Source organism: Phoca vitulina, unplaced genomic scaffold (assembly GCF_004348235.1).
Source record: "Phoca vitulina isolate PV1807 unplaced genomic scaffold, GSC_HSeal_1.0 scaffold3, whole genome shotgun sequence".
NCBI classification, from domain to species: Eukaryota; Metazoa; Chordata; class Mammalia; order Carnivora; family Phocidae; genus Phoca; species Phoca vitulina.
This window is the reverse complement of record NW_022589706.1, coordinates 81628770-81642782: the sequence shown is the minus strand read 5'-3', so window position 1 is coordinate 81642782 and position 14013 is coordinate 81628770. Positions and strand designations below refer to the sequence as shown.

Sequence of the window (14013 nt, the reverse complement as noted above, 5' to 3'; positions counted from 1 at the left end):
TTGCTATATACTTTCCTCTTAGGACTGCCTTTGCTGCATCCCAAAGATTTTGAACAGTTGTGTTTTCATTTTCATTGGTTTCCATGAATTTTTTTAATTCTTCTTTTATTTCCTGGTTGACCCATTCATTCTTTAGTAGGATGCTCTTTAGCCTCCATGTATTTGAGTTCTTTCTGACTTTCCTCTTGTGATTGAGTTCTAGTTTCAAAGCATTGTGGTCTGAAAATATGCAGGGAATGATCCCAATCTTTTGGTACCAGTTGAGACCTGATTTGTGACCTAGGATGTGATCTATTCTGGAGAATGTTCCATGGGCACTAGAGAAGAATGTGTATTCTGTTGCTTTGGGATGGAATGTTCTGAATATATCTGTGAAGTCTATTTGTTCCAGTGTGTCATTTAACGTCTTTATTTCCTTGTTGATCTTTTGCTTAGATGATCTGTCCATTTCAGTGAGGGGGGTGTTAAAGTCCCCTACTATTATTGTATTGTTGTCAATGTGTTTCTTTGCTTTTGTTATTAATTGCCTTATATAATTGGCTGCTCCCATGTTAGGGGCATGGATATTTACAATTGTTAGATCTTCTTGTTGGATAGACCCTTTAAGTAGGATATAGTGTCCTTCCTCATCTCTTATTATAGTCTTTGGTTTAAAATCTAATTTGTCTGATATAAGGATTGCCACCCCAGCTTTCTTTTGGTGTCCATTAGCATGGTAAATGGTTTTCCACCCCCTCACTTTCACTCTGGAGGTGTCTTTGGGTCTAAAATGAGTCTCTTGCAGACAGCATCTCGATGGGTCTTGCTTTTTTATCCAATCTGATACCCTGTGTCTTTTGATTGGGGCATTTAGCCCATTTCCATTCTGGGTAGTTACTGAAAGATATGAATTTAGGGCCATGGTATTACCTGTAAGGTGGCTGTTACTGTATATTGTCTGTGTTCCTTTCTGGTCTATGTTACTTTAGGCTCTCTCTTTGCTTAGAGGACCCCTTTCAATATCTCTTGTAGGGCTGGTTTCATGTTTGCAAATTCCTTTAGTTTTTGTTTGTCCTGGAAGCTTTTTATCTCTCCTTCTATTTTCAATGACAGCCTAGCTGGATATAGTATTCTTGGCTGCATATTTTTCTCATTTAGTGCTCTGAATATATCATGCCAGTCCTTTCTGGCCTGCCAGGTCTCTGTGGATAGGTCTGTTGCCAATCTAATGTTTCTACCATTGTAGGTTACAGATCTCTTCTCCTGAGCTCCTTTCAGGATTTTCTCTTTGTCTCTGAGACTCATAAGTTTTACTATTAGATGTCGGGGTGTTGACCTATTTTTATTGATTTTGAGAGGGGTTCTCTATGCCTCCTCTGGATTTTGATGCCTGTTTCCTTCCCCAGATTAGGGAAGTTCTCTGCTATAATTTGCTCCAATATACCTTCTGCCCCTCTCTCTCTTTCTTCTTCTTCTGGGATCCCAATTATTCTAATGTTGTTTCGTCTTATGGTATCACTTATCTCTCAAATTCTGCCCTCATGGTCCAGTAGTTGTTTATCTTTTTCTCAGCTTCTTTATTCTCCATCATTGTGTCTTCTATATCACTAATTCTCTCTTCTGCCTCATTTATCCTAGCAGTTAGAGCCTCCATTTTTAATTGCACCTCATTAATAACCTTTTTGATTTCGACTTGGTTAGATTTTAGTTCTTTTATTTCTTCAGAAAGGGTTTCTGTAGTATTTCCATGCTTTTTTCAAGCCCAGCTAGTATCTTTATAATCATCATTCTGAAGTCTAGTTCCGACATCTTACTAATGTCCGTATTGATTAGGTCCCTGGCAGTCAGTACTGCCTCTTGTTCTTTTTTGAGGTGAGTTTTTCCGTCTTGTCATTTTGTCCAGAGGAGAATAGATGAATGAGAGAACAAAATGCTAACAGGGTAACAACAACCCCAGAAAAAGATACACTAAACAAATCAGAAGAGACCTTCCAGAAAGTGGTCATTTTTCTGTTCAGAGAGTTGCTGCTATTCTTTTCATAGATCTCCTGTTGAGTTCGTAGGTGTTCAGAATGGTTTGATACCTATCTAGCTGAATTCCTGGGACAAGACGAAATTTAGGTCTCCTACTCCTCCGCCATCTTGCCTTCAATCTCTGTGCTTTCCATTTCAACCTACTGCCTGTACTGATCTCTGGGAGCACCAGAGGGCGAGCCAACTGAGGAGCCTGAGGCAGGGAAGGGGCAGCCCAGGCCTGTGACTGCCACAGCTCTAACCTCTCCATGAGGAAGCACTTGTGTGAGGAGAGCCCTCCTGCTTCGACTGTAGCCGGAACACCAAGCTACAGCTGTACCCGCTGCTCTTCCCATGAGATCCCAGCCACAGCAAAGGGCGGCCAAGGCCCAAATTAGTCTTCCTAAGATATTGCTGTTAATGTGACACATTCATCCAAAAATCCTGCAGTACTTACCCATTTGTTATATCCTCAAGCTTCTTCATCTTTCAGAGCCCTCATGATCTGTTTCCTACCCACCTATTCAATACTATTTCCCTCTAATTCCCAGGGTGGGTGCTCAGCTCAGTAAGACTAGTCTGTTCATTGTCTTTTTCATACCTATTGAGTATAAGTTCTATAAGAACATCTATCTTTGTTTTGTTCATTAATGTATCCCACTCACAATGTGTGGTACCTAGTAAGTGCTCAATAATTATTTATGGAACATTTCCTTGTTCATTCACACTTCAGAACTCTTAAGAGTTATCCACTTATGCACCACTCTTCTTTCTCTTTTCTACTTATCTAAACCCTACTGATTTCTCCTAACCAAGTCCTACTTGCTCCACCTATATTTTGCTAACTATTTCTGCCCATATTACATTTCTTCCTTCGTCTGAATTCCCATACTATGTACCTGTGATTCCATACATGGAATCCTGTAGTTAGGCGCCCAAACTCCAGAGCCAGACTGACCCAATTTGAATCCTATCTCTGTTATTTATGATTATATATTATATAAGTTATTTTACCTCTCTGTGCCCCAGTTTCCTCATCTATAAAGTGAGCAAAATAATAAAACCTATCTCATAGGATTGTTGCATGACTTAAATGAGTTCATGTATATCAAATGTTTATCACAGTGACTAGCACAGAGTAAGCATTATATAAATGTTTTCTGTCATTGTATAGTTTTACCGCTTCATTTATGTTAGTCTTGACTTTACAACCAGATTGCAGGTTCTTTGAGGTAGAAAGGATATTTTATCTCTCTCAAGATGGCAAGCACAGACTAGTTAAATATCTGTTAATTGATGATTCATTCAAAATTAGACTATAACAAGACTACCGTGAAATTCAAGCTGCTTCATTGAGATACAATACAACAACTTATTTTATATAAAGATCTACAGTCTACCAAACATTTTTTGTACCTGTTATGCCAATTGCTCCTTACAGAAAATTTGTAAGGTAAATAAGGCAAGTGTCATTATTCTCACTGTACAGCCTAGCAACTAAAGGTCAGAGATGGTGTCTACCACCCCTTCTCTCAGCACTGCCATGTCTCCCTTCTTCCTGCTCAGAGAGGCCAGATTAATGTCTTCTGTGTAAGCAGATATTCTTCTACAACAGAATGTCAGCCACCCCTTCTTTCAGGTATGCCCAAATCTCCGCAAATGATTGTCATTGGCACTTACCCTCATTTGCCTTGTGAGGGGCGGTTTGAGTGTCCAGAAATACCCACTCCTCTACCCTGTGGGATGCAAAGGGAGGTACATCTGATTCTGAACACTGTGCTTTCCACAAAGTTGACACCACCCCCCCAACTAAATCTCCTTATATAGACTGGGAGGAAAGGTGTTGCTGGGGTGATAGTTTGAATTAGTAAAGTACTTCTGTTCCTTTTCAGTTAGCCCTAGGGGAGGTGGTGTTGGCCTTTGTTGATGGCTTCTGTTATCTGATATCTCTTTGTTTCAACATAGAGACAACATCACTCTTCATTCTTTTATACATTCATGTAATTATTTATCAAACATCTTAGCACCTTTGCTGGGGAGGGCCCTATTATTTTTGCTATGGGAAATAGAAAGAAATACAAGAAATTCAAGCTATTGAGGTACCTGGCTCTGTGTTGTCATCAGCCTATTTACATTGATCCAGTCTCTCTCCTAGAAATATTATATGTCACTTGAAAAAATCTTTGAGTAGATATTTGCTTTTACAAGTTGTCCTCAAGAAAAAGTATATTTTTACTGTGTTGAAATATACATTATTAAATACATGGTTAGCCTGTGATGTTCCTTGCTTCATAAATATGCTTACTTTTGCCGTTCATACTTTATGATTCATATTTCCACCTTTCTTTTAGAAGAGTATTTTAGTATTCCAGTTACTATTCCAATTCTAATTATTCAGTGAGATTTATTAGTCTTTTTAAAAAAATTGTTTTTGCTCAACATTCAGATTGATCTCTCTCTATAGATGAACGCAATGTATGTCACTTTCTGTGCTCTTATTTTAACTTCTTGAATTATAAAGTAGATATTTAATAAACAATACTTTGCTCTCAAAACTTTCAAGAAACTATCAGATCTATCACGTCTCTTCTGAAAGCAGCACTACTGGCCTCATTTATTACCCAGTGCTATAAATAGCTTTTGGAATCCTTAATTTCCAAGTGACTTTAGAGAGTAAGTTTTACAAACACTGTGTCCTAAATAATACATCCTTGCCCTAGTGATTGACATGGCATCCTATTCTTTCAGCAAATACTTGTGTATTTGAGTCTGCTTCTGTTACCCCATTATGTCCTGTTAATCTTTTGGTCTATTCTGGTACAGTACCATACTGTTAATATTATACAGTTTTAATATATAACAATGTATTATCTTTCAATATTTCCTTGACATTCACACTTATTTGGTCTGTCAAATGAATTTTACAATTTACATTTCAAAATTGAAAAAAAGATCCTTTTTAAGAGTCTGATAAAATTGTTTTATATTAATACATTGCTCCAAAGAAAAATGAAGTTCTTATAATAGTGACTATTTCTTTCTAGATAACATCTTATAGCTCTGTTTTTTCAAATGCCCATCATGAAACTGTTTTATTTTCTTTAAATGTGATCTACTTACTTCTAAATGTTTTATTTTGGAGAGATGTTCTGATACTGCGAATGAAAGCTTTTGCTCATTGTATTTTCTGACTGGCTTCTGCTGCCATAGAAAAACTAATGATTTTGTGGTATGGATGTTGTAACTAAAGCCTTACCAAATTCTTACCAATTTTATTGTATTTTCCTTTAATTATTCCAGATTTCTAAGAATACTATTGTATCACCTAAAAATAAAAATAATTTATTTCTTCTTTTCCAATATTTATACCCCTTATTTATTTTTCTTATTGTCTCAGAAGCAACTTCTATTAACAGTAACAAATAATAATGCTGATAGCTATATTTTTGCATTTTCATTTTAATAAGTCTACCTCTGTGGTTCATCATTAAGTAGAATGTCAAATATTTGAAATAAAGAACATCTTTTGTCATCTAATTAACTTTTCTGATACATGTTTACCATTAGTTTTTCTTTTTCTAAAATTGAGAACAAATGCTGAGTTTTATCACATATGGCTTTAGGTCAATTGTAGTGCTGTTATATACTTTGTGTCCTTTGCCTAATGAAAGGTAATGAATTATTTTAAAAATTATCCTAATATTGAGCCACCCTTCCTGTAACATGCCCCTACTTGGTTTTAGTATGTCATTCTTTCAAACTGGTACTGCATTCAGTTTTCTAGTTTTGAGATTTAAAAAAAAAAAAAATCTTTAGTCATAAAAAATATTATGTATGTGTGTGTTTAGTGCTGTCTTTGTCAGATTTAAGTATTAGGTTAAGGTAGCTTAATAAAAATGCCCTGGGGCACTTCACTGTTTTCTTTGCCTTGGAATGGTTGTTATATCATATAGATTCCCTTTTAAAATGAGATAGAATTATTTGGGGGAAAAATGTGTTTGGCACCTTTTCCCCACTTTATAGATAAAGGACTTGGACAGAGAAGTTAAATATCACACCCAAAGACACCTACTAATAAGTGGGGTGGCCAAGATTTGAATCCAGGTAATCTAACTCCGAGGTCTATGGTCTCCCGCCTATAGACAGGGTTTAATTCATAAAGGGCTTTACATGCTATACTAAGGAATTCTGAGTTCATTCTATCAATGTCTGGAAGCCATTGAGGTTTTTTTAATTATAAAAGTGACATGATCAGATTTTTATTTTTAACTCAAATGGTATTTGGAAGATGAATTAGAAGGAATGACTAGGTGACAGGGAAGTAGAGAAAAGGGGGATAGAGAGAGAGAGGCAAACTGCTTCTAGAGTCCATGTAAGAAATGATGAATCCTTGAGACAGGGCAATGAATCAGGGAACATATTCAAGAGGTATTCTGGTGGAACTTGGGGATATGTTAGATTGGAATGAGGAATAAGGAAGAACAAAGTATCTGTGCTTATTTCCATATTTCTATCTTTGGTAACCAGGTTAAAGTTAGTGCCAGAATCCATGACAGGAAATATGGAAGGAGTGTTCTAGATACCAGCCCTGTATTCTCACACTTAAAATGCCGTTATAGTTATTTAAGAGCCCTTACATATAAAACATAAGTGTATACAGTTATACCCTTATGGTTGCTGGTTACATACTCAACATAAGGGTATACAGACATACGCTCATTAAACTCTACCATTTCAGATTCTCAGGTATCACGACCAAGTCATTAATGTACTTTATGTACATTATACTTTACTGTACTTTATGTACTTTATGATACTTTAATGTACATAGCAAAATGCCTGTCTTGTTACCAGGTTTAGATTTTTCCTTGCTTAGTTAGGATTATAACTAATATATCCAGATAGTCATTTCAGAGAGCCCACTCTACTGAAGGATGATTTCTTTTTCAGTGACACTGCTAAGTAAATTCTGACTCCATCCGCATTCAAAAGTGATCCCTCAGTTTGTTTTTCAGAGTCCATTGTCTCTCATGGTTCTTCTCCCCCTCCGATTTCCCCCCCTTCATTCTTCCCCTCCTGCTACATTCTTCTTCTTCTTTTTTTCTTTCTTAACATATATTGCATTATTTGTTTCAGAGGTACAGATCTGCGATTCAACAGTCTTGCACAATTCACAGCGCTTACCAGAACACATACCCTCCCCAGTGTCCATCACCCAGTCACCCCATCCCTCCCACCCCACCCCCCACTCCAGCAGAGGGGTTGGGAGGATGGGTTAGCCTGGTGATGGGTATTGAGGAGGGCACGTTCTGCATGGAGCACTGGGTGTTATGCACAAACAATGAATCATGGAACACTATATCTAAAACTAATGATGTAATGTATGGGGATTAACATAACAATAAAAAATTTAAAAAAAGAGAGAAAAAAAAAAAGAACACCTTGACTATTAAAAAAAAAAAAAAAAAAAGTGATCATGGTCTCTTCTGTGTCCTGGTCATTGATAGTGCAGGGAGAGGAGTTGCTGAAAGCGCTTCCCAGTGTTTGGAGGGTCCATTCCTGTGCCTTCCAAACTCTGGAGCTTTCTCACACTTCCTCCTCTCCACCACCTTTTAGGTGTTGTCTTATTGCATGCTCTCTTTGCCTGGCTCAGTGTGGTTTCTATGAGGCTTTAAAAAGGGAGAACAAGAGTGGGTCCTGCCTCAGTGCATGTCTGAGTTGGTTGTGGAACACAACTGTGGTCTTCTGACACTGATCTCTTAATTTCAGCAGCCCTATGTCCTTTTCTGCCCCTGCATTTGAGGTGATTACAGGCTGCCTATGTTCTGGTCTGCAGGTGAAGGAAAAGTTACAAGGTTTTCTTTATGTTCAGAGGTTTCAAAATGGGACAGCCTTGGGTGACTGAGCACAAGGTAGATGGAGGGAGGCAGGCTTTCAGTGCATTCACCTCCTAAGACCAAGATTTTCCCAGTGTTTTCCTCTTGGTGAATATAACAGTTTCTTGGGCATGTAAGCAGTGCCAAGTGCTTCTTGTCCCCTGCAGGAGTATCTCATGACTGCTGTTCCATGTATGTGAGAGGTAACCTCAGGAAGAACCTGGATCAGGAGGTCCCAGGTGGGTCTGCATGTGCAGAGGTTCCATGAGAGGTATCATCTTATCAGCCAGTCATTAGGCCATGGGGCCCCAAGGTCAGTCTTAGATCCAGAGGCTATTGAAGTAAGTCCCAAAGCCATGAGTCAGTGACTCTTGGGTTTGCTGATGTTTCTCCCCAAGATTCTCTTGGTGGTATTTGTGAACACCAGAGGGGCAGAGAATGGAGAAGGAATCCCCACATGAAGCATCCCCAGAGTGCCTCCTGCTCTCCACTCAGAGCATCATGGATCAACTCTTCACAGAGGAGATCAGAGGGAAGGCATTGAGGCTGGGGCCAGGGTCCACTTCAGCTGGCTGACAACAGTATCCTGAGAGGCGATGGACAGGGAAGGCCAGCCCCGTGTCCCTCTGCTATGCCTGGAATGACTTTAATGACCAAGACTTTTTCTCTTGAATTGCAGCTTCTCATCACTTTCCTCTCTGCCCACCTATTCAGTAAACCTTAAAGACTTGCAAACAAAACAAAACAACAACAGCAAAAACTCTGACTCTAGGTTGGCTATAAAATATGAATTTTTTTAAAAGGAGTAGCTCCCAGACAAATTGGCTTGTGATATTTGGATGTCTAGGCTTAATATGCATTGTATATATAGGTTCTTGGGCAGAAATGATAAACTAATAGATATTTCCAGAGTTGTTCTATAGTTAGTTTAAATTCTTGTCCACTGTTGGGGCGCCTGAGTGGCTCAGTTGGTTAGCGTCTGCCTTCAGCTCAGGTCAAGATCCTGGAGTCTTGGGATCGAGCCCTGGGTCTGGCTTCCTGCTCAGCAGGGAGCCTGCTTCTCCCTCTTTTCCCCACTTGTGCTCTCTCTCGCTATCTCTGTCTCTCTCTCAAATAAATAAAATATTTAAATAAATAAATAATAGGGGCGCCTGGGTGGCTCAGTCATTAAGTGTCTGCCTTCGGCTCAGGTCATGATCCCAGGGTCCTGGGATCGAGCCCCACATCGGGCTCCCTGCTCTGCAGGAAGCCTGCTTCTCCCTCTCACACTCCCCCTGCTTGTGTTCCCTCTCTCGCTGTGTCTTTCTCTGTCGAATAAATAAATAAAATCTTTAAAAAAAAATAAAATAAAATAATAATAATAATAAATTCCCATCCACTGTCCATAAACAAAGCCCCATGAGTTTGAAACCCAGTCACACAGGAAAATGCCAATGTCAATTGTACTAAGTGAAACAAAAGTTGTACAGAGGAAGTTTTATTTTTGTACCTCTAAGTGGAAATTATACAATGAATAGTAAAATTGCATATAAAATTGTCTTAATAAAGAGAAACTAGATTCTGTAATTTTTAGTATCATAATTATTTTCTTCATAAAGCAAAGTAATATAATTTGTCCTAAGTCTAACTTACTAATCTCTTAAAATTAATTCACAGAGGAATTTGCATGTGTCATGTTCTTCATTTATATACACTCACAAAAGTTCAGAAAGTTATGAATTTGTCAGTGATTCCTCTCTTCTTCTACTCTTACCATTTCATGTAACAATTGCTCTTTCCTTTGAGAAACTCCTTATATATGATACATTTGATTGGAACCAATGCCAAGGTCAGATCTTTCTTAAATCAGTTCTTCATAGAGAATACTCTGGTCAAATTCTCTGTCAAATTCTCTTCTTCATCAGCCAGGGCACATCTTTCATTCAGACGAAACCTCTGTTTGAAATGCCGCATTCATCACTAAATGACTAAAAGCAGAACTAGGATAATCAGAAGTTCTTATTTTATCTTCATAAATGTATGACTTCATGTGAAGGCTGGGAAAAATACTTATTGAGATCGCAATCTAACAAAAAAGGAGATGGAAGCATTGATTGTATGGCCAGCTGATTTTAAAGTTCTTTTATCTTTCTGAAGCATTTTTAAATTCAGAATATTTAAGTAGATTTAATTCTTTACATTAAAAAATTAAAATTTCTAATGTGTATATTTTATTAAGAGCCATAAACCCACAAAGCTTAGCAATTTCCATTTCTATTTAAAAGTTAATGAAGTGGGAGAAAATGTGCTTCACCACTAAAGAATTTACGGCATAGTCAGAGAAACCCAAGGAATGAGAGCTGACATTGAAACTACAACCGAAAACAAATTTTTTTGAAAATAAGTCTGTCTGAATGGATGGTTACAGGGCAGGGTGTGGGGGAGTGAAGCACAGGATGGGTTAGCTAGGTGATGGGGATTAAGGAGTGCACTTGTAGTGATGAGCACTGGGTGTGGTATAGAAGTGCTGAAGCACTATGTTCTACACCTGAAACTAATATTACACTGTATGTTAACTAACTGGAATTTAAATAAAAGCTCTTTTAAAAAGTCTGATAAATGATCCATATGCTTTATTCTCTCCTGCCTAGAAATTCTAAATTGGAAATTCTAAATGTGGTATCCTACAACAGAATTGTGAAAACAGAGAAAACGAGTAAATGAGATAATAGACTCAGTTTTGAAAACTTAAGCATATAAATACATTTTTTCTTTTGAATCCCTATGTTTTCAATCAAGTGAATTTTGAAAGTTCTTAAATTCTCAAGTTATGTTAAATAAGTTTTCAAGAGTGACTACTAGTGCTCCATAAATTTAGGTTGAATTGAGTTGAGTTGTATTGCATTGCCTTTTATGGGGGGAAGAAATTCCCTCTCCCTACTAAATAATGTGGAGAACGGTTGTAAATAGCCCTTAATCTGAATCAATCTTACACCATGTAATAGTCACATAGACCAAAGTACTGGCTTGATTGTCTGGAGTCTGATTTTACCTCCTTCACAATTAAGATACATTGTCATTTTTGTTTACTATCTAAGAAAGTGTTATGTTGCTCTGCATTTGTCTCTGAAAATCTAATTTCTGCTCAACTATCCATATGTGACATAAATTATGTTATAAAAGTCTAATGTGTATATTAGAACCAGGTTCTTTAATTAGTATGTATACTGAGTTACAATGCAATTTCTTATATTACCAGAGTTTTAATTAATGTGATTCACAACAATAGTAATTATACTTGAAGAAAAGTGAAATGTACTTAAAGGAGCTGTCTTTAAAGATACACAGTGCTCTCATAAGGAAAAATCTACTTCATCTCTTTCCATAAAATTTGAGCCAGGAGCTGTAGTGAACCAAAAGAAGAATGCTTTCCTCTGTGAGTAAGTAAACCTCAGTAGTAAAGAATACAGTTACACAGTAGACCACTAAAGTGAGATTCAGTTTCCTGTTCTCCTATATGCTATAATGATTGATATCAAGAGCCTACAGATATTCTATATTGGCTATAGTTTGTCTCTCTGTATTATTCTCAATATTTGTGTTGTTTGTGTATTTTTTTCAGTCAAGAGAATCTATCCCATTAAATGACCTAAAGTCAGAAGTATCACCCCGGATTTCAGCAGAGGACCTGATTGACTTGTGTGAACTCACAGTGACAGGCCATTTCAAAACACCCACCAAGAAGACAAAGTCCAGTAAACCAAAGCTCCTGGTAGTTGACATCCGGAATAGTGAAGAGTATCCTTTACACATGTGGTTTTAAAGGATGCTAGTGCCTTACTCATACTGTTTCCTTTCCATTTTAAGGGTGTGTGGCAAAAACAATGAACATATCTGGGATTCCTGTGAATTCAAATAGCTAAATAACTCTCAAACTAGATGCCAGAATAGACTTGCATAATATAACATTGCATGACCTTAAAATGGCTTCCAGATAACACCAGAATATTGGGACATTTTCTTGGTTTTTGTGTTTCTCTAGTGTATATTGCTGTTCTTGGGGATATTTGAATCCTTCTTGCTATAGATAAAATTTTGGCAAAGATGAAGACTATTTAACCGGCCTATTTCGTAGCCTAGAAAGAGAGATTGACAGATCTCAACTTTGAACTTATATTTATTACAATTTTCAAAATATTGTCTTTAGAGAATATATTAAAGTATTTTTTACTGACATTTTACTATTAAATATACCGTAACTTCTTGGGATTTTGCTTGGCATTAAAGTATGAACAGTTACAAAATAGTAGCAGTTTAATCTTTCTGCTTATATCTTCATCTGTCAGATTCTCATGAAGCATGCCTCGATTCTCCATACTCTAGAATATAGGTAAAATGATTTTCAAAATTTTTTTAACAGGGTAACTCCCTTTAAAATAAATTCTTTCTTAGAAATTCATTTCATAAAATATAAATGAAGAAATTTTAAGTGATTTTCTTTGTAAGTTAATATTTATATCATTTACTAACTATAAATGAGAGTTCTATGAAAATGAGGGTTAATAGATTAGTGGTTTCTTATATGCTAAAATTGGCATATGAGTTTTCATGTGCATATTTACAATCACAATTTTTGAAATCCTAAAATGAAATTTAAGCTGTACATTTACTGAACTCCTGAAGCAATCCATAGAATCTTAGATTATTAAGAATACAATTTGGGAGTCTGCTATTTCAAATGATACATTTTTGTGAAAATTTACTACTTTTTATTTTCCCTCACTTGTGAAAGACTACTGAGTTTGGAGAGAGCCTAAATGTTTATGTCCCTCGTTGTTAGGTCTTCAGGGATACTGGAAATTCCTTAGCAGAGTAGATGAGTGGATTCCCAAAAGCACCATTAAATTCCAGTTGACAGGTCCAGGAACTCCTGCTGTAAAAGTTCTTATCTGTTATTTCAAGGGTTTAAAATACATTTAATTTTTTAACCTTATAGCTTGTTTCTTTTGGTTGAACCTTTAGTCATAGTCTCTCATAAAACCATCAAAAAGTGTAGCATTATAGTGCCCTTTTAATTTTATTTTTTTAAAGATTTATTTATTTATTTGAGAGAGAGAGAGAGGAGGGAGGGGCAGAGGGAAAGAGTCTCCAAGCAGACTCCCTACTGAGCGTGGAGCCTGAGGCAGGGCTCCATCCCAGGACCCATGAGATCACAACCTGAGCCAAAACCAAGAGTCAGATGCTCAACCAACTGAGCCACCCAGGCTCCCCACCCTATTTTAATTTTAAAGACTACTTCTAAAATAATTAAAATAGCTTATATGCACATCACTCACTTCCTTTCAAATAATTTAAATAACTATTTAAAATTATAAAATACACACAATATGAGAGTGACATTCAGTCCAAAGTTTTTCAAACCTCATAGTCTGATTTTTAAATTACTACTCTCCTTTGTTTTCTTCAGGATAAATATAACTAGAACAGCGGAAAGCAGAGCAGCTAGCCTGATCATTGTTCTCTGATGAGTATGGATGAGTTGCCTAACATAGGAAGGCCTTTGTGTCATCTGACAATATGTGGCTCATAGTTGCAACTAGGGAGAGACCTGGGCTGGTTGTTTTCGTCTTTACAATCACAGGCTGAACGAAGAGAATCAGTAGTGCTTTGTGCCATTTTGGGGGGAGTGGTCCCAAGGGAATGAAGAAAGAAAAATAAAGTCACCCACCTTTTGTAACCCTCCCAAAGGACCCAACTTGTGAAATTTTCTAAATCCCCTTTTGAAAGCCTACTTTAAAACCAAAGTGTTCTTAAGTTGTGTTATTTATCCTCACAACATTCTTAAGTTTTGTTGTTGTTGTTTTCAGTATCCTCTTATTTTATCACATACCTGCTTTGTCTCACCTCTGAATACCAAATGTTGGCACCTGTGTCTCAATCACACTGCTTTGAGAAGAACCACAAGCTAAACTGTCCAAGAGCGATTGGGTGTCATTAGGTCTCTTTTAGTATCAAGAACACAGTGAAGAATGAAGAACTGTGGGTTCTAAGAACCCTTTTCTTTTTTTTTTTTTTTAAAGATTTTATTTATTTATTTGAGAGAGAGAGAATGAGAGCGAGCGAGTACATGAGAGGGGGGAGGGTCAGAGGGAGAAGCAGACTCCCC

General features: G+C 37.1%; 1 protein-coding gene and 1 non-coding gene across 5 annotated transcripts in view; both read left to right on the top strand.

Moving 5' to 3' along the window:
- TBCK (TBC1 domain containing kinase) overlaps positions 1-14013 on the top strand; it is a 243483-nt gene that overhangs the window by 192631 nt on the left and 36839 nt on the right. For all 4 annotated transcript variants that reach the window (XM_032400952.1, XM_032400950.1, XM_032400951.1 and 1 more), the window contains one exon: positions 11470-11645. In XM_032400952.1, coding sequence (XP_032256843.1) covers positions 11470-11645 — 176 coding nt within the window. The remainder of the gene's footprint in view (positions 1-11469; positions 11646-14013) is intronic.
- Positions 7459-7583, top strand: LOC116630346. The gene has a single exon (XR_004298943.1). It is a non-coding gene; the product is annotated as a small nucleolar RNA SNORA71 (small nucleolar RNA).